Source organism: Bufo gargarizans, chromosome 2 (genome assembly GCF_014858855.1).
Source record: "Bufo gargarizans isolate SCDJY-AF-19 chromosome 2, ASM1485885v1, whole genome shotgun sequence".
NCBI lineage: Eukaryota > Metazoa > Chordata > Amphibia > Anura > Bufonidae > Bufo > Bufo gargarizans.
This window is the reverse complement of record NC_058081.1, coordinates 682,698,723-682,718,320: the sequence shown is the minus strand read 5'-3', so window position 1 is coordinate 682,718,320 and position 19,598 is coordinate 682,698,723. Positions and strand designations below refer to the sequence as shown.

The following is a 19,598-nucleotide window of genomic DNA, read 5'->3' as shown; positions in this document are numbered from 1 at the left end:
TGGAGACTCACCAAACCTCCCCAAAGAACTGTGAAACTCACCCCTTTGTGGACTCTTCCATAACTTTCAGCCTTAAAGGGGCTGACCATCTTACATATCCTTTAAACGCCCACAATGTTGTTAACCCTCTTCCCTAAGGTGACAGCCGCTCTGCAATACGTTACTTAAGACAGGTGAGAAGGAGCTTACAAAACTGACAGCTGCGTGACCCAGGACTGAGGGGCAGCCCTAGGCCCAATACCTCCGCCGGTCACATCCCCACCTTACAACCCCCCCAGTGACAGGACCCAAATGAGGCATCACCACAACACCGATAGTACTGGCTAAGTAGGTATACCAACTTCTGGAAGGCTTCTTGCTGCAGGGACACGCCGGATCCTTACTGCCCCATTCTGTGGGTAACGCCGTCAGCATTCTCTGAGGGGGCGCCTCTTCAGAGCCGGATGTAATCACCATCGATGTGTTTCACAATAAAAAATAATAAGCCCCGGTCCAAAAAGCACAGTCCACACAGCAGCAGGTGGTAGTCAGAGCAGGAAATACCAAGTTGTCAGCAAACAGAAATCAAATTAGAAAAAAGGCAAAGGGTAAAATGGCTGAAGTGTCAGGGATCCATGTCATCCGGGGCCGGTGCTACAGGTAGAAGTGACAGGCCTTCTAGAGGGGCTGACAGAAGATATACTCCAGGGCGTCAAAGAGGCTCTCTGACCAGGAACGGTGAGGAGGAGGAGGAGGATGAGAGTAATAATCCAGTCATTGACGAGGAGGATGATGAGTAACCCTGTTCCACCAAGTGCAATAGGCCAGGGCCAGGCGCTGGGCCTTATCTTTGGGGAAGCATGCTACCTGATGGGTGCGGACAGACAAGGCACAGGCGCAGCGCTCGGAGGGCCCGCTCCGCGGACCGCCCGTCCACAGCCCCGGGACCCAGGGCAAGGTGAACGCGGGTCATGGAAGGTCACGTCCTGGAGACTCCGGCGGCTCGGCGCCGCACACACCCAGCGAAGGAGGCGGCCTGCACGGCTGCCGCGGCGCTCCAGTAGTCGCTCGGCCCCGGGAGGAGACGGGGGCTGGGTGCGGGATGTCCCGGGCCAGATGATCGCAATCCCCGGCTCTGTAAACTCTTGTGCTCTCCTATGTCTGAGGCTCCACACCCTGGGATGTACCACTGCAGCCACTAACGCGGGGGAGGGGGGAGTGGAGGGAGGCGCGTCACAGACACAATAATAGGTGACTTCCTCAGGCCCGGCCCAGCCCACTCCGCGACCCCCCTGCTTCGGATGTCCCTGCGGCCGAGAGTCTCTTATATAAATGCAGGCTGTATGCGAGAGCCCGGCCGACGCAGCTGCTGCTGCTGCCGCCTCCCACAGCTTCAAACCATTTATAGTAACGTGAGCAGATCTGTGTCAGGAGGGGGCGCGCTCCCGCCCCGCGCGTCCCCGCCGCTTCCGTTTCAAAACGGGCGGGAAACAAAAAAAAAAAAAAAAAAACACCCCCTCCTCCCCCCTCAGTGTATTATAGCGCGGCAGCCAGAGCGCGTATCTATCTGTCAAAGCGGCCCGCTGGGTGTGAGGCGCAGGATGGCCATTCCCGCTCTCCGGCGATAGCAGGCGGCTGCCGGTAAGAATACATTCTCAGTGGAAAGGGCGCTGGGAGCTTCCGAAGCTTCCCCTGGCTGAGCTCCGCTCCACAAGCCGGGCTGTGTGGGCGGTGGAAGAGGAGGCGGGCTCTGCTCTAAACTGACAGAGACATGTTTGATTCTGCTGAGTCACCCGCCCGTCTCTGAGGCGCTCGGCGGACGTGTCCAACTGCGGGCGGGAACACAAGGAGGGGGAGGGGGACGAGGGGGGAGGAATCGCCAGCACTGCCCCAAGCTGCACCAACGCCTTAGCAACAAGACGCTAATTGGCTGGCGTGCACAGCGGGAACAGGAGAGGGTCACCTGCCATTGGCTGAGAAGCCTGGCAGACGAGCGCCCATTGGCTGCTGTCGCAGGGACTCCGTGAAGCAGCTGATAAAGCAGCAAGTGAAACAGGCGCAACCATGGGGGAGTATGATAGGAGAGAAGCTGATCCCAGTGTAATGGACGAACGCCCTGCACCCAGTATACTGCCCTCATACACACGGGCCAGCCGCCACTCTATACAACATGGCCCCCCTGTATCCCTATATACATGTGAGGAGAACGTGCTCAGCCCCAATGTCTGCCCGCTATATACCACCACACAGGACCCCGCATCAATGAGGGCACCTACAGCCCCCCCCAGACCATGACAGCATTGTGTAACCGACAACTGGTCACTGACCGACAACCACAACGCCGTGTAACCGGCAACTGGTCACTGGCCGACAACCACAACGCCGTGTAACCGACAACTGGTCACTGGCCGACAACCACAACGCCGTGTAACCGACAACTGGTCACTGGCCGACAACCACAACGCCGTGTAACCGACAACTGGTCACTGGCCGACAACCACAACGCCGTGTAGCCGACAACTGGTCACTGGCCGACAACCACAACGCCGTGTAACCGACAACTGGTCACTGGCCGACAACCACAACGCCGTGTAACCGACAACTGGTCACTGGCTGACAACCACAACGCCGTGTAACCGACAACTGGTCACTGGCTGACAACCACAACGCCGTGTAACCGACAACTGGTCACTGGCTGACAACCACAACGCCGTGTAACCGACAACTGGTCACTGGCTGACAACCACAACGCCGTGTAACCGACAACTGGTCACTGGCTGACAACCACAACGCCGTGTAACCGACAACTGGTCACTGGCTGACAACCACAACGCCGTGTAACCGACAACTGGTCACTGGCTGACAACCACAACGCCGTGTAACCGACAACTGGTCACTGGCCGACAACCACAACGCCGTGTAGGCCACAACTGGTCACTGGCCGACAACCACAACGCCGTGTAGGCCACAACTGGTCACTGGCCGACAACCACAACGCCGTGTAACCGACAACTGGTCACTGGCCGACAACCACAACGCCGTGTAGGCCACAACTGGTCACTGGCCGACAACCACAACGCCGTGTAGGCCACAACTGGTCACTGGCCAACGACTGTGACAAGTTGTGATTGGCAGAAATCTGTTCCACTCCAGAGAAGGCTCCGCACACTGCAGCATCACAGGCAGTGGTGGGCTTATACGGCTCTGTTCACACTGGGATTTTTCAGTCAGGTTCCCATTGCGCTATTCTTGTTGTCCAAACAGAAACCTGACAAACCTCACTAAGTCAAGGAGATTCATCAAAACTGATCTAACTTATGATGAAAAGATGTCATGATCCTAGTGTGAACAGGGCCCAACATGCAAGACTAGACAGAAGCCTGCTGCCAACCGGCCAATGACCCCAGGTACAGGCAGAGGGCTCCCTGCGCTCGTCCTAGTGTCCGGGAGGACGCTGGAGACTGTACAGGGGGGGGGGGACACCCCGAACACAAGCACCCACTCAGATTCTCCCTTCCACAAAAATCCCTGCAAAACACCCAATGGTAACATCCAAAGTCAAGAGCGAAGACCCTCAGCGTCACCTCCAGACAATCAACCAACTGGGCTCTGCTGTCACCATGTGTGATCCACGCCATCTCCTCTGACTGCGGCGAGAAACATACATGCTCGGCCGGTCTGAGCTTCCATGTATACTGCAAAGGATTGGAAATGTTACACTCAAACATCCTCCTTTTTTTTTTCCCCATGAAAAACATTCTGGGGGATCTAGTGCTGTCCCCCTAGAAGGTAGTCGCAGGTCCCTTATTCCCATCTCATAAAGTAATTGCATATTGTTAGGACATTCTGGTGAGGACTGCTGGGTGTCTGACCGCTTAGAACCCCACAGATGCCGAGACCTTAAGGGGCCCCAGGGCAGTGACCCCTGCTCCAGGCCCTTCACTGTCTGTCCCTGCTCAGCAGCACCCCTGGCTGTGGAGTTAGAGACTACAGGACTAATCATTGCTGCAGCCCCTTCATTCTCAGGACTGCTGGAGGGTGATCAGACCCTCACTGATCAGAATTTGCCTCTTAAAAACAGTCCTTAAAGGAGTTCTCCAGGAATTAAAAAAAATATGAAAATACTTAATTATTTTATAATATATATTCACAAATACCTTTTATTACTTAGAATGGCTTGTTTTGTCTAGGGAGCAATCATTAGGAGAAATAAAATGGCCGCCGTACTGTCAGTACACACAGAACCTGTCCTGATCACACAGGAGGACAAGTTGCTTCACCACAATGATCCACAGAGCTGCCTCCTCTCTGCCTGTCAGGAATCATGATCCTGAATACAGGTAAATCTCTGTGAGAATGGAGAAGATGAGGAGACATGAGAGGAGGGTGAGGTGAGGCTAATGAGCAGCAGCACTTGTATGCAGTCTCCATTACCACAGTCTGTCCTGTCCGTCAGCTCTGTACTTCATGTCTCCTCATGAACCAAATTCCCCAGAGATTCAGCTAAAGTTCTTATCATCTGTATTCAGGACCCTAACCCCCTGACAAGTAGAGAGGAGGATGAGGCAGCTCTTTACCTCAGTGCTTGGAAGTAACTTGTCCTCATGTGTGATCAGGTTTTGTGCCATTTTGTTTCCCCTGGTGATTGCTCCCTAGACAAAATGAGCCATTATAACTAAAAGGTATTTGAGAACATATTTATAATAAAGTAATATTTAAGTTTTTTCATTTTCTTAATTCCTGGAGAACCCCTTTAAAGGGCATCTGTCAGCAGGTTCTTCCCTATGACACTGGCTGACCTGTTACATGTGCACTTGGCAGCTGGGGGCCTCGGTGTTGGTCCCATGTTTATATGTGCCCGTATTGCTGAGAAAAATTATGTTTAAATATATGTAAATGAGCAACAGGGGCGTTGCCGTTACACTTAGAGGCTCTGCTCTCTCTACCACGCTCTCTACACCGACAGGCCCAGGCAGTGTAAACGTCATCACACCTGGCCCTGTCAAAGTGAAAAGGGCGCAGCAGTTGCAGAGAGAGCGGAGCTTCTAGGTGTAATGGCAACACCCCTGTTGCACCTAGAGGCTCATTTGCATACAGTAAAATATTTCTCAGCAATGCGGGCACATATGAAGATGGGACTAACACCGTTCACGAGAACAGGTCCCCTGTACACCATAGAGCCCTCATAAAATGGACAGAGCTCCTGAGATAACTTAGTACAGTGCTTGGCTATCTCCAGAGCGCCCATAGAAATGGTGCAGAGCGGTGCTTTTTCGACCAGCTGCTTCATGCATTTCATAGGGGCTCCACAGGGTACAGGGCGCCTGTTCTCATGATCAGTAGGGGTCCCACCGATCTGATAGTTATCCCTTAGCCACAGGATAGGGAATAACTTACCATAACTTGAATACACCTTTTAAGTCTTATTCTGTCAGGGACCCTCATGAAAAGGCATCCCTCACCTTGAAGCGCTCTCTGCACTGAGTGGCACAGCCCCTCCTCTGAGTGACAGCTGTCACAGTCTCTCAGATGCCACTCAGCTCAGTGCAGAGTGAGTCACTGCCAGGGACCGCCTTATATCAGTCCTCCTGATAATAAAAAGCTGTATTACAGTAGAGTGTCCACCTCTCTGCCCCTAGCTAGTGCTGTCAGCAGTTTTGCTGGTTCAAAACTGCTGCAGACCCCTTTTAACATGTCTTGCCGCACTGGGGTCCCATGATCAAGTATGTCCAAGACTGTCCTAGGAGAGATTAGGCGGCTCTAGTCCTGCAGGTAAAGTTTATATCCATTGTAGGTATGGTCTTCTCCCAGTTTATAAAATAAAGAGCAGTCAGATTTGCCACGTCAGAAGTGTGGACTGGTGGGGGTCTGAGATCTGTGAAAGAAGGGGGCAGCACTCAGCCCAGCGCCTGGTGTCCACTACTCGGCTCAGCTTCTTTGCTCCTTCCCTTCAGTGACTGGAGCGGCGTCTTCACCCTCAGACCTCCATGAGCAAAGCTTCTGACAGGAGAAGAGTTGGTCAAGTGCAGTTACTCATTAAATTGCCTAAAAGTTCTCTAGTCACTCAGTCCAGGCTAGCTGCGAGGACATGATGACATAGCGGTGACTGCCACCCTACCCCTCCCGTTCATAATACGGGGAGTCACCTCAAACACCTACAAGACCCTTGCCAAATAGTCACAGCTTAAAACAGCTCGTTCCTCCCGGAGCTTTACATGTACGCTGGGATCATTACTGGTGACCACCACGTGAATAATACCATAATGTAAACTGCTGGTGTGCGTGACAGTACGGTGCAAGTTATCTGTCACTCATGGCCATACTATTTATTATAAGACCAAGAATAAAGATTTGTTTAAAACGTAAAAAATTTGGGGGGCTTTTAACAAACGCAGTAGAGACCAGCCAGTATGTGCAGTAAACGGCAGGACACTCCTCCAATGTAAGCGTGGTGGGCTGCAGAGACGTGGCACCGGGAAGTACTTTCTGGATTATTAAAGGGCTAATTAAGTTGTCTTAAATTTGCCATAAACATCTTAAATCTCTTGGTCGGTTCAGCTCAGTCGAAGCTGGCCGTATACATTTTGGGATCAGTACATTTTATGGCCGAGTCACATAACTGCCAGTTGCCACGCTTCACCAGCTGTTGTAACTTGATACAACTTACGTACAGGTGAAGTGACAATTTGTGGTAATCCGTATGTGGTTACCACAGCTCAGCTGCTACGTGTACACCCTGGATGTCAAACAGCGGGGGCACAGGAGGGGGGGGTTGACACCCGGCACCCCTGCCAATCAGCTGAAGAACAGCACCGCCAATTGTATAGTGGCTTTGATTGGTACTGCCGCTCAGGCCATGTGAACAATGAATGTAAAGTTACCGGTCAAGGAAAAGGCTGTGGCCTCTTCAAATAGTGGAGGTTACCAGGTGCTGGACCCCCACCTGAGGATAGGTCACCAATATTAAACACCCAGACAAACACTTCCATCTGCAGGGGATGGACGCAGCACATAGTAGCAGCGCCATTGCCAGAGTGGCTTCCTAGATGCCACAATGTCGCATTGATTTTATGAGTTCAGCTTTTTAGCCCAGATATTACAGCAGTGGCAGAGAAGACCCCCATGATGGTAAGCTCGGGTCTAGTATAGCATCCAAATGGAAAGCATGAGAGCAGTTGTCCCTGGGGGGCAGGCCACCATACCGGGTCAGTGAGGCTTTGCCCTCACCCAGAGTCCCCGGATGAAACGTGTCACAAACTTATCTACAGCAACTTGTCAGGCCACAAAGTGATGAGTACAACCGCACAGAGACCTACGGAAAGCAAGAAAAACATAAACCCACACAGTCATACTCTTATAAACACAGGAGAAATGCATCCAGCCCTGCCTTCCAAAATTCAGGCTTCAAAAAGTTGCAAACTAAGGCTCCGGTGACTTTTTGTGCTTAATGGTGCAAAAAAATATTGTGGCCAACTGCTTTTCACACCACTCACTCCAGTTTCGAGAAGTGGGTGTGGTTAGTTATGTTAATTAGTTCACCCCTTATTTAATCACTACCACTTTTTTTTTTTATTGCATAAAAAGGTTTAAAAGATGCTAGAAATATATGCGTAGTTTCATAAATTTGGTGCAAAAGTAGCCGACTCAGACTCCTGATATCACCCCTCATGACAAATTTTCTCCAAAGGATCGACAAGTCATAACCCCCCTCTAACAAGCCTAGAGACCTCGAGCAGCTGCCTATACAGCCGGATGGTCCACGGCGCGGCCTCATGGCAGAGGCGTATGACAGCCAATGGGCCAGAGATCAGCACTGGATAGGTGGGGAACAAGGAGACCCCTTCAGTTCAGGGATGCTGCACGGCTTGGTGACATCTCAGGCCTCCGCTGCTATTCAATGGACCATAATAATAGTAAGCAATAAAACCTAAAGCAACTGCAGCATCACTGCTCCTATACCAGCAATTCATCCAATATCTACTGCAGTCAATCACCCTGTCCGCACTGGCATAAGTCTGACTACTGCCGCAGATACAAAGGGAAAATGAAAAAAACAACTGAAAATAAGAATTTTTAAGGCAGACTCCAGATCTGATAAGATACAAGCTCCATTATTCAATGGCAACTGTGCATCCATACATTTCATCTTCTCCTGGCAACAACTAAGTTATTGTTCCACTTTAAATTTGGAAGAGTTAAGTGGCACCCCACCCCTGAGCAATGTGCCGATAACCGATTCTGCTGCATATTCATCCATGTTACAGATGGATGATGCAAGCGCCACAGCTTCCCCGCCGTCCAGCTGCTGGCACTAGTAGTTCACACTGCAGCGAATGCAACTCCCTGAAATCCAAACACACAAAAAAGACCCCCCCCCACCCGTCAGGACCAACATGCACGGGTTGTTACGGGATGCCTGAAGCCCAAGGTGTTTGCAGTGTACCTGGCAGCTGCAGGTCACCAGTCCACTCCGCACTAACAGCCAGTGTACAGGGGGAGGATGCATCTGGTGCATGGAAGCAGGCTTGTCCCCAGCACGGCAGGGGTTAATAAAATCAAGGACTCCGTACTCCCCTTTTCCTGCCCCATCCTACAAAACACATCTAATATCACAACTGAGGCAGGTGGCCTCCGAGAAATCTATGTGACAGGAAAGAAGGGGCTGCTGTTAGTGAGGAGGGGGCTGTGCAAAACAAATGGCAGCCTTTACAGAGTTAAAAGTCTCTTCTATAATTAGATTTAAAGAAGGAGGGGGTTTCAAACCATCACAGCTCTGCACGTTACACCCCCCCCCCCCCCCCCACAGTTATAATTTTCCCCTTTATTTTGGATAAAATGCTGGATCTGCACATAAAGCCTGATCAATCAGCCCTTTGTGAGTCTCGCAGCTTCCCCGAGCATGGAGCAGAAGGGCACAAATGTTCCCGTGCATGCCTCTGCAGACTCACCTCTAACATTTCCTCTGCTATGGTAACAGGCTCCCTATTGGCTGCCACAAATTCTACTTCCAGCCAATCCCGGGAGCCGCTCTGCGGTGATGCATGTTGCTAGGTTATATATGATGCAGTGAATGATTATGCCCAAACAAAGAGAGAAACCGGAGCGGTTCAGGCTCTCCAAAAATACCCCTCTTTTTCAAAGCCACTGTTCCTTCCAGGAACATGCAGATATAAATAACGCACTGCAGTTACCAATCCCGATCCGTAACCAATATCCAAACGAATCAGAGGTAGCCCTCGCCGGTCAAAATTTTCCACTGGCACGTTGCCATTTTAAACAGACATGTTAAAAAGTGCTCTCAGATCAAATGTCCTCCCCGCCTGCCCCCCTTCTTCCACCATCCTTAAAACCAGGTTGAGCACGTGGACTGGAACTTGCTGCAAAATGCACTGCAACTACATCTATTTCCAGCAGCAGCGCTCCCCTCCTTACTGCCACATCAAAGGCAGGCTGCACAGCAGAACGCTGGCTATTATTCCCTAGTAACAGGGAATCTGTGAGGACTTCCCGCTCCGCTCATAATACAACGTGACAAGTGCTCGGCCCCACCGCCACATACAGTATGCAGCAGGAGCAACCAGTGCACAACAGCTGAACACATGCAGCCCTCATGGGGGGCATCTCCCCTACTGAACCCTGGCCCTAATATCAGGCATTTATAGCCAGGCCCTGATGCAAGCAGATGGCACGTTCTACCCCCCTCATTCCCTCTATGCGGGTGAGGTGGTCTCATGTCCTGCCACATGTGCTTAGGGTTCAAAGGCAACAAAATGAATACTGCCTAATGTCAGGAGCACGGTCATCCCTTTATACAAGACGATTCAGGACATCTTTCTTTTATAGACATAGTGCGACTTTTAGGAGCAGATGACCCCCCTCCAGGAGGCTGGCAAGGATAATAAAGGACTTTTACAAAATGTAATACAAAACCATAAAAAAAATTAAAATAAAGCAATAAGAGAGCATTTCTACAGCCCTGGTGCACACACATGTATCGCCTGCAGCAAGCCTGGCTACACGGGAGAGAGTGTTAAGAAACTGCTCAAATAACAATTACATGACAAAAAAAGGGGAATGTGATGACGAAGTCCCAACTTTCCTAGCTGATGACACTGTGGTCCATCCCCGGCGGCGGACTCTCACAGCGTTCCACCACAATATCAGGTGACTGCCATTCAAGCAATTCCCCAATGCCTTCTGATGGGAGCAGAGCAATAAGGAAACTTCACTGAACATCATCCCTACCAGATTAAAGGACCCCGTGATCAGATCCATGTCTACGGCAATGTGTGCCACCGCGCCTGAGCAGACTCAGCAATGACTGGTGAAAGTGATCTAATGGTGAGAGCGCTCTCCTCGTGCATCACGCTGAACCATTTACTGAGCAGATACCTCACAGGGTGCACACAGGTGTCGGAGCGGGTACACATTCCACAAATTATGCTGGTCGTACAGAAATACTTGTGGGTATCTCCACTTTACTGCAATCTATTGCTCCCTGTTATTAGCAGTCACTCTGGATCACTGCCTTGTGTTACCATCTTCAACCATCAAACCAGTCAACTGCTGACAACGACGATGTAAACCGCGTGGGAACGAGTGAGCGCTCATCCAAAGCAACTGGGCGACGACTGCTCCACGTAGTTGGAATTAAAGATCAAGTCGCCGATCAATTGTTATTTGCTTGTTATGGGCAGATCATCTGTCCCAGTAAAGGGCTCTTAATGTTCCTCCCAGAACACAGAGAAAGTCTTGAAAAAAATAATCCTGAACCCCCAGTTTTCCCACTTTGCTCCCAGTTACTTGGCGTTTGCTCCTCTTTACCAATTATTCTACCACAATCCCCTTTCTTTAAATATTTCCATCCAACAGGGCCGATCATGTCCATCACCGACATGGCTTCTCTCCATTACAGTGAGTTACTATCCACCAGGTCATTTTTCGTGGTACAGATCTGTTTCACAGCGCCCACACCTCCATAGATTTATACAGAAGTTTCTTATAAAAAGCTTGTGGCCTGCTTCACTGTATACTGCAATACAGCAGTGTCTCAATACGTGCCTAAGGGTTCACAATAAGGAGCAGTAGGGACTGTCACCACTGAACGCTCCTTCCACATGGCCATGCTGAGACCCTTAAAGGGGTATTCCGGTTAGATTAAGTTATACCCTATCCACAGGTGGGGGATAAGAGATCGGTGGGGGTCCTACCAAAGGACCCTCACCAATCATAAGAATGGAGGCCCGTACCCCCTGCAGCCCTCTGAAATGAAAGTAGTGGCCTTTCTATTTTCTATCAATTTAGGCCCTTATTTATAAAAAACAGTTATAAGCAGGGTGTACTAGTGGTGATAGATAATCAGTTCTCACCTGTCCTAAGGGTACTTTCACACTAGCGTCGCTGGATTCCAGCAGGCAGTTCTGTCACAGGCAATCTGTACGCAAACGGATACCATTTGTAGACTGATCCGGACGCGAATCTGTCTCACAAATGTATTGCAAAACTGGATCAGTCTCTCCGGTTTTCATCCGGAAAAACAGATCCGGTTTTGCGATATGCGCATGCACAGACCTTTAAAAATGTGAAAAAGATAAATACCGGACCCGTTTTTCCGGAACACTTGGGGCCAGATCCGGCATATGTTCCGGAATTTCAGACTGAGAAAATACCACAGCATGACTGAACTGAAGACATCCTGATGCGTACTGAACGGATTGCTCTCCATTCAGAATGCATTAGGATAAAACTGATCAGTTTTTTTCTGGTAATAAGCCCCTAGGACGGAACTCCATACCGGAAAAGAAAAACAAAATTGTGAAAGTACCCTAATAATACAGTCAATGATGAGCGGGGTGTTCTAGTAGTGACAATCAGTTCTCACCTGTCCTAATACTACAGTCAGTGATGAGCGGGGTGTTCTAGTGGTGACAATCAGTTCTCACCTGTCCTAATACTACAGTCAGTGATGAGCGGGGTGTTCTAGTGGTGACAATCAGTTCTCACCTCTCCTAATACTACAGTCAGTGATGAGCGGGGTGTTCTAGTGGTGACAATCAGTTCTCACCTGTCCTAATACTACAGTCAGTGATGAGCGGGGTGTTCTAGTGGTGACAATCAGTTTTCACCTCTAAAGACCAGAGAAGGGAGTTCAGCACTAGGCAGGTCTGCAGTCATCTCAGAACCACTAGACGGAACAGGAAGACTGCATTAAAGGGGTTGTCCGGGAATAAGTAACTTTTCACAGGAGCCCGTGGCACGCCTCTACTATGAAAAGAATGAAACGTACCTACTCCCCACCGTTCTGGTCCTCATGCCGGCTCATGTGTATCAAACTTCCGCTACATGGGTATGATGACCTGCTCCACTAATGCCAATAATTGGCTTCAGCAGTGACACATCATCACATGCAATAATTGGCTGCGGCAGAGCAGATGATGAAGTCATTTATCAAACTGGTGTAAAGTAGAACTGACTTAGTGACCCATAGCAACCAGATTCCTTCTTTCATTTTTGACAGCTCCTTTGGAAAATGAAAAGGTGGAATCTGATTGGTTCTACAAGTCTCCTCCACAGTGCATAGGACCGAAGCTGCGGATAAGTATAATTCTTTCCATAGCGTAGGCTGCGGCTCCTGTTCCTGTGAAGTTATTTATTCCAATGCACCCCCTTTCATGGCAGCAGCTCCACTTTTTACATGTTTCTTTTATTCCCACGTAGGCTACTTTCAGACTAGCGTTTTCCGGTATTGAGATCAGTCATAGGGGCTCAATACCGGAAAAAAAAAACGCTTCAGTTTTGTCTCCATTCATTGTCAGTGGGGACAAAACTGAACGGAACGGAGAGCTCCAAAATGCATTCCATTCTGTTTAGTTGCGTTCCCAGACCGGAGAGCAACATGTTGTAGCTTTCTTTCCGTCCTGGGATGCGGAGCAAGACGGATCCGGCATGACCCCCAATGCAAGTCAACGGGGAAGGATCCGTTTTCTCTGACGCAATAGAAAACAGATCCGTCCTCCAAAGACTTTCAATGGAGTTCATGATGGATGCAGACGGTTGTATTATCAGTAACGGAAGCGCTTTTGCTGAATCCTGCCGGATTGCTAGTGTGAAAGTAGCCTTAGACTTACAACTATCTGCATTTCGAGGACATACTGTATATTGAGCTTTTCTAACTTTTTCTGAGGACAAATTCATAGATTACAGCGTTTTCCAATTATTAAGTGCACGGCATATTTACTTACAAGGATTTAGAAAATGTCTGAAATTTTGTTCCAATAAATATGGTTTACGTTCTAAGTGGCCCGGAGACTTACAGGATGGTAAGAAAAAGCCCAGGAATTTATTACTACATTATTGGCCGTTTAATAACGTTGGAGACAGAACTTTGTATTACCGACTCCCCGGCCCTGGTTATGGCGGCAGACAACGGAGAGCATCTATAGAGGCCGAGGGGGCGCAATAACTGACCAATACTCAGGGCGCCATCATGTAGTACCAGCCTGAAGACCATCACATCCAACTTCTTTCTTAGTGAGTTATTATAGGTGTGTTCCTGCCCAATGGTGGCCATCATGGTATGAAGATGAAAGCGCTTATACCCGCCTCACCAATTGCCGCTCCTTTCTTGACGCGGCAGGAAACAGCTGGCATTGCCGCTCCAGCTGAGGTGGGTCACTGCTGCTGCCGGTGATTGGCTGAGCACCAATGACATTCAAGACAGGAGCCGGATGTGTAGCGCAGGAGAGATCTTGGCACCGCCAGAACAGAAGTGGCGGGCGATCGGTAAGTGTTCTGTGTCCATAATGTACTGATGAGCACAGGCCGGCTAACAACCTATTCGCCAAAAGCAAATTCCGAGGTGCTAGGCTCCTAAAATCTGTAGAGCCCGGTCATCACACCCAATAAGCAGTACCAACGCAGTCTGGAAGCTCCAGGGAACGCAAGACGATCACAGGAAGAATGATTAAAAAAAAAACAACCTGGGGCAACTGTACAGCGAAAGTAAATGTGAGCCCTCTAAGAAGGAAGTAAAGGGTCTTCCACGCCCCGGATACAGGTAGAGTGCCCCTCTATCCGGAGCAGGGGATGCAGCTTGCCATGGTCTGGTCAGCATTAGGCCTCTTTCACACAAGCAGGTTTTCCATGCTGATGCGATGGGCGCTGCCAATGGACAGCATCCGCACTGAATCATTCATTTGAATAGGCCTGTGCCCGCGGGCATCGCTGATCACAGATCATCTCTGCACTCAATGTGTGTATTTCAGCAGCCAGGTGCAATGCGTTTTTCACTGATGGCTGCTGGGTGGCGGCGACGAGTTTTACACGGAAACTCTGAACACCGTCACAGAAAAAAACTGCCCCTGACAATCCGTGTCGCCCGGGTGTTTTTCACACTACAACTAGATTTCAACCGGGAATGACTCTAAACACATAGCTTCCATTCACACACGGCGGTTTTTACACTGCGCAGCACATCTTCTGCTCCTCTATGGACACAGCCCAGGATACCTCTACTCACAAACTGAAGATGGCCAACTCATAGCCATTCTTAAAGGGGTTGTCCACAATTACAAAAAACATGGCTGTTTATTTTCTGCACATAGCCCCACAGCACCGCTGAAATGAAGGAGGCCAAGCTGTAGCCCCACACACGACCGGTGGACTGGTGTGGTGCTAACTTTGGAAGACGGCAGCCATCTCTTCTTGTCCTGGACTATTAGGGCCCTTCCCACAAAATGTATTATTTCCTTAAAACACTTATGTGAATAAAAGCCGACTGTCTGCGGCTGGGCCAGAGACCCCCCAGATCAGAGGTCTTACTGTGCCCACCAAGCCCTGGTTGAAAAAAGTGAAATTCACCAGAAATGGGCAAAGTGATGTAGTGTTTGGAGCGAGTTAGCAGTCCGAGCTTGGGGGCCATAAATGAGAGTGGTCACAAACCTCAATGTAAAATAAACTTTAAGAAAAAGCTATTCTAACTCCAAGGTGGTTCCAGGTCTGAGGGGGGAGCGGTATGGATATGAGAGTCTGCTCATCCTGGAGGTGGACCATGCCAACAGGCCATCACATCCTGCAGAACAGACCCCAATCCTACAAAACCGGGCAACTGTATGATCCAAGCGCAACCCAGGTGCCTGTTCTGAAGCTTAAAGGGATACTGCTAGGATATGCCATCCCCTTATGATCGTGGGGTCCGGGCAATCCTGAGAATGAAGGAGGTATGGTCCTGCAGGCCTCCCATTCTCAGGACTGGTGGTGGTCCCAGAGGTCAGACCCCCAGTGATCATAAAGTAACACTCTTCCTAGTGAGATGTGACTATGCGTGAGCCAACCCTGGATGTTAGATAGCTGAAGACTTCACATGACTACTGTCACCCTCCACCTTTCCCAAAAGTCTAGTTGCCAGGGAGAGAATTGTCTGCTGCCCCCCCTGTGCGAGCCGTCAGGACCCACGTCTAAAGGCCCCCAAATACCTTACACTGGAGGGACCAAGACTGACTGCAACTTATATCTATCTTCAAGGAGCAGAAGATAAGCAGAGCCACCACAGTCTGGCAGCCGCCTATCTTCAGAGGAGCCAAGCACATAGCTCGCCCTTCACCTACAACCTGGGGCCTCCACCTAATCTGCTCCTCTATTACAGCCGGCCATCGCTGAGGCCGCGCTCCTCCATCTTAGAGACACCAAAACCATCTCAAAGACATTCCAAGACCCCGAGGTTAATAGGTTGTCACCGACACATACAGGACGGGCCCTCGTGGAATAGCAGAGCTGTGCGGCAAGAGCAGTGAATGGAAACGGCACAGATTGACATAGAGCCGGGACATGGGGGGGACCTAGAGCCCCTTCCAGGATTAGCCTTAATTCTATGAATGAAGTTGATGTCCCCGGGAGTTAACTCCGTCACTGCCACCCTGCAGGGAGCTGGAGGACCACTCAGGAGGCCTGTGACCACAACACGGTCCACGTCCTGGTCTAAATCCTGCCGAGTACCCCTTATTATGCAATCACCACCCATAGGGGCCACTGGGCACCCAGCAGTCTCCTGACTGGTACCCTCCCCCCAACTCTCCAAGCACAGGGGCACCCCGCTTAGTCCGTGGCCCGGCGGGCGATGCCATCCTATAGAAACCCCCTTTAAGAGACAAGCTGTCAAACCCGGGGCATGAGAGCGATGCATTTATACGCTAATCGCTGCCAGTTCCTACAGCCCCTATACTGGGGGGGGGGCTGCACCCCATCAAAACTGGGGAGCAAAAAGCCCTTAATAATAGATAAATCCAGAGAGTAAAATGGATGAAAAGCTGAGAGGATGACCTGTCCGGGCTGCAGAGGACAGCCGCGACAATGGGAGCGGTAACGGGCAGGTACCGCATCCCCACATACCTGCAGCCCCCCCCGGACAGGGCAGAATAGCGGCTCCCCCCAGAAACAGGCGAGCCGCCGGATGCGGGAGCGCCGGGCAGAATACGGGAGCCCCTGGATACAGCCCCCCTCCCCGGTGCATGTGACCCCGGCTACCGGAGACGGCCCCCGCATCCCCGGCATCTCCTTGTCAGCGCCCCCCGGTCCTTACCTCAGGCGCAGCGGCTGGTTCTCCTCGGGCGGACGCACATCCTGACGAGCCCCCGGAGCTCTGCGGACAGGAGGCCGGAGCGGGTCTTAGAAGCAGCCCCGGCGTCCGCTCCCTTCTCCCTCCCCGGCACGGCGGTAGTTGCCAACGGCAGGTGGAGGCGGGGAGGGGGAGGCTGTGACAGCTGCTGCCGCCGCCTCTTGCCCCGCACTCCGGCGCTAAGGTTTTTTTTTTTTTTTTTTTTTTTTTCCCAGTAATGCAACACAAAATGGCTGCGAAAACAAACCGACGCAACAGCCGCTGAAGAGAAATCACGTGAGTGCGCATGCGCAGAAGCCCCGCTGAGCAGTTGCCAGCGCTCTACCGCCTCCGCTTTGGGGATTAGAGGCTGCGTCACTGGCGGTGCCCCGCCCCCTTTAAGGACTAGCCACGCCCCCTGGTCTGCTGCATTGAAACGAGGGAGCCGAAACGTTTATAGCCCGGGAGATGATTTCCCAAAATTGTAGAAGGGGGGGAGGGGAGTCTCAGTGCTCTCAGCCATAACTATCACTTATATGGCAAGTAAAAAGGTTGCAAATATTTGCTCCTGGACAATTTTAATTGAAGAAAAGTGGGCGTGGCTTCACATTTTTAGTCAAATTAGGCAAAAAATTGTGCAAATTATTGCGCCAATCTACATGTGGTCGTGACGTGCGCCATATTAGTTTTTTTTTTTTAATCAGCAGGCGCCCATTTTTGCTGGAAAAAAAAAGGTGAGGTTTACTGGGAGCCGACCTTTAGGAAGGAGTTAATAATACTAATGAAAATTGCAAAAATTTGGGGTTAGATCTATTAAGATTGGAGTAAATTGCACCTTATTTATTAATGGACTGTTAAAAAATGCTAAACATTGTGCCACTTTCAGTCTTTCCATGTAATTTGTTAGAGATGTGTTGGCCACACCCCTCCTGGTTTACCCCGCCCACTTCACATTACATTTCAACATGTCCATCCTTACTGCAGAGATGGACTTAGGTCCGCCCCTAGTTGAGTTTAGTGTAAGCTGAGGAAAAAAGAGGAGCTACATATGCTTACCCCTCAGAAGACTAGGTCTGAGGCCTCATGCACACGGCCGTGTCCACAATCCGGAGCTGCGGTGCGGAAGGAATGTGCTATTTTTTTTGCGGTGCGGATGGATCACGGACCCATTCAAGTTGAATGGGTCTTGATCCGTCCCGACCGCCGCATGGACGTTGCAGTTCCCAGTGCACGGAACGGCCATGTGCATGAGGCCTAAGTTCCAGAGAACCTTAAAAGGGTTTTCTGCCATTTTAATACTGATGACCTATCTGGAGGGGTTAAGTGTTACAATGTGGGGGGAGGGGAGGAACACCAGAATGACAACATAAGGAAAATGTCCAGAAACTAGGCCTCACGGCTAGGGAAAGGGAAAAGGTCACCACCTAGGAAACCCTAAACCTAGCCCTGACTCCTGTCAGTATGAATAGACCCTGAAGGTGGGAATATTCATACACCGGAAACCTAGGCCCTAGTAACCCTGACTAGCCCTAGGAGTAGTGACAGGGTCTGAGACCACCGGTTCCTTCCCAGATGATTGAACCAGCGTCTCCCTGAGGCCTAGTAAACAACAAACAAATGGGAACAACAAAGGGGAGTACACTTATCTTCAATAGAAAATGGATGAGCAGGAACTCAGATGAGGACCACACACCAGCTCTACCAACTCCAGGCAGATAATATCAACCGCATGGTATGAAGTGTGAGTCCAGACTAAATAGAGGAGCAGTAATGACCACAAGCTACACCTGAGACAAGAGGTGTGCTCATTACCAACAACAACACTGCAACAAGTGAAAACAGATAACCTAACGTGCAGCCAGTCTCTCAGATCTTCTAACCTCTGTCACAGGAGGGACCGTGACAGTACCCTCTTCCTTCTACTGGTGACCTTCGGACACCCAGGACCGACCTTATCAGGATGCACCCTGTGACAAGCTTTCACAAGGCGACTAGCATTAACGTCGGCCGCTGGAACCCACATTCTCTCCTCCGGACCGTAACCCTTCCAGTGAACGACATACTGGGTGGATCTATGGAGAATTCAGGAGTCCACTATCCTGGCGATCTGAAATTCAAGATTACCGTCCACCATGAAAGGAGCGGGAAGCAAGGAGGACGGTTCAGTAGGTTCGACATATCTCTTCAGCAATGATTTGTGGAAAACATTATACATTTTTAAAGTCAGCGGAAGTTCAAGACGAAAGGCTACCGGGTTAATAATGGCAGAGATCTTATATGGACCAATAAACCTTGGACCCAACTTCCAAGAAGGTACTTTAAACTTAATGTTTCTTGTGGACAGCCACACAGAATCCCCCACCCTCAGGTCCGGACCACTCATACCATCCGTTTATACTTGTTGCCCATTTTCTTTTAATTATTTTGAATTTTACGTCAAATAGATGACAAAAAAGTGGGAAAATTTTTCCTCTTCAGGTATACCAGAAGTCTCAGTACCAGAAACTGTGCCAAACTGCGGATGGAACCCATATGCCCCAAAAACGGCAACTTATCTCCTGCCTATGGTTATTTATGGCAAACTCGGCCAAAGACAAAAATGAAGACCACTCCACTCCATGATTCTCTGAGGCAAAACATCTCAGATAAGGCTCTAGATTCTGGTTAGTGCGTTCAGTCTGTCCGTTCGACTGAGGATGAAAGGCCGAAGAGAAGGACAATTGTACCCCCCAGACGAGTACAGAACGCCTTTGAGAATCTGGAAAGAAACTGAGTCCCCCTATCAGACACCACATCAGAGGGAATACCATGTAGCTTCACGATGTTATCGACAAACACCTGTGCAAGAGTTTTAGAATTAGGTAGACCTGATAATGCTATAAAGTACGGCATCTTGCTGAAGCGATCAACAACCACCCGAATCACAGTTTTTCCTGAGGAATTCGGCAGATCTGTGATAAAGTCCATGGATAAATGAGTCCAAGGTCGGGACGGGATGGACAACGGAAGTAGAGATCCTGAACGCTGA

The 19,598-nt window shown here is 50.1% G+C and overlaps 1 protein-coding gene across 2 annotated transcripts in view; it reads right to left on the bottom strand.

Annotated features, from left to right (window-relative positions):
• Positions 1-16,836, bottom strand: part of LOC122928967 (dual specificity tyrosine-phosphorylation-regulated kinase 1B-like) — a 53,392-nt gene extending 36,556 nt beyond the window's left edge. The window contains exon 1 of one of the 2 annotated variants that reach the window (XM_044282323.1): positions 16,556-16,836. Coding sequence is in view for 1 of the 2 variants with exons in the window: in XM_044282322.1 (XP_044138257.1) it covers positions 342-456 (115 nt within the window). In the remaining variant the exon portion in view is untranslated. Of the gene's footprint in view, positions 1-341; positions 1,706-16,555 lie in introns of those variants that run through there. The other variant, XM_044282322.1, reaches the window with a different exon arrangement.
• Positions 16,837-19,598: the final 2,762 nt, after the last annotated feature.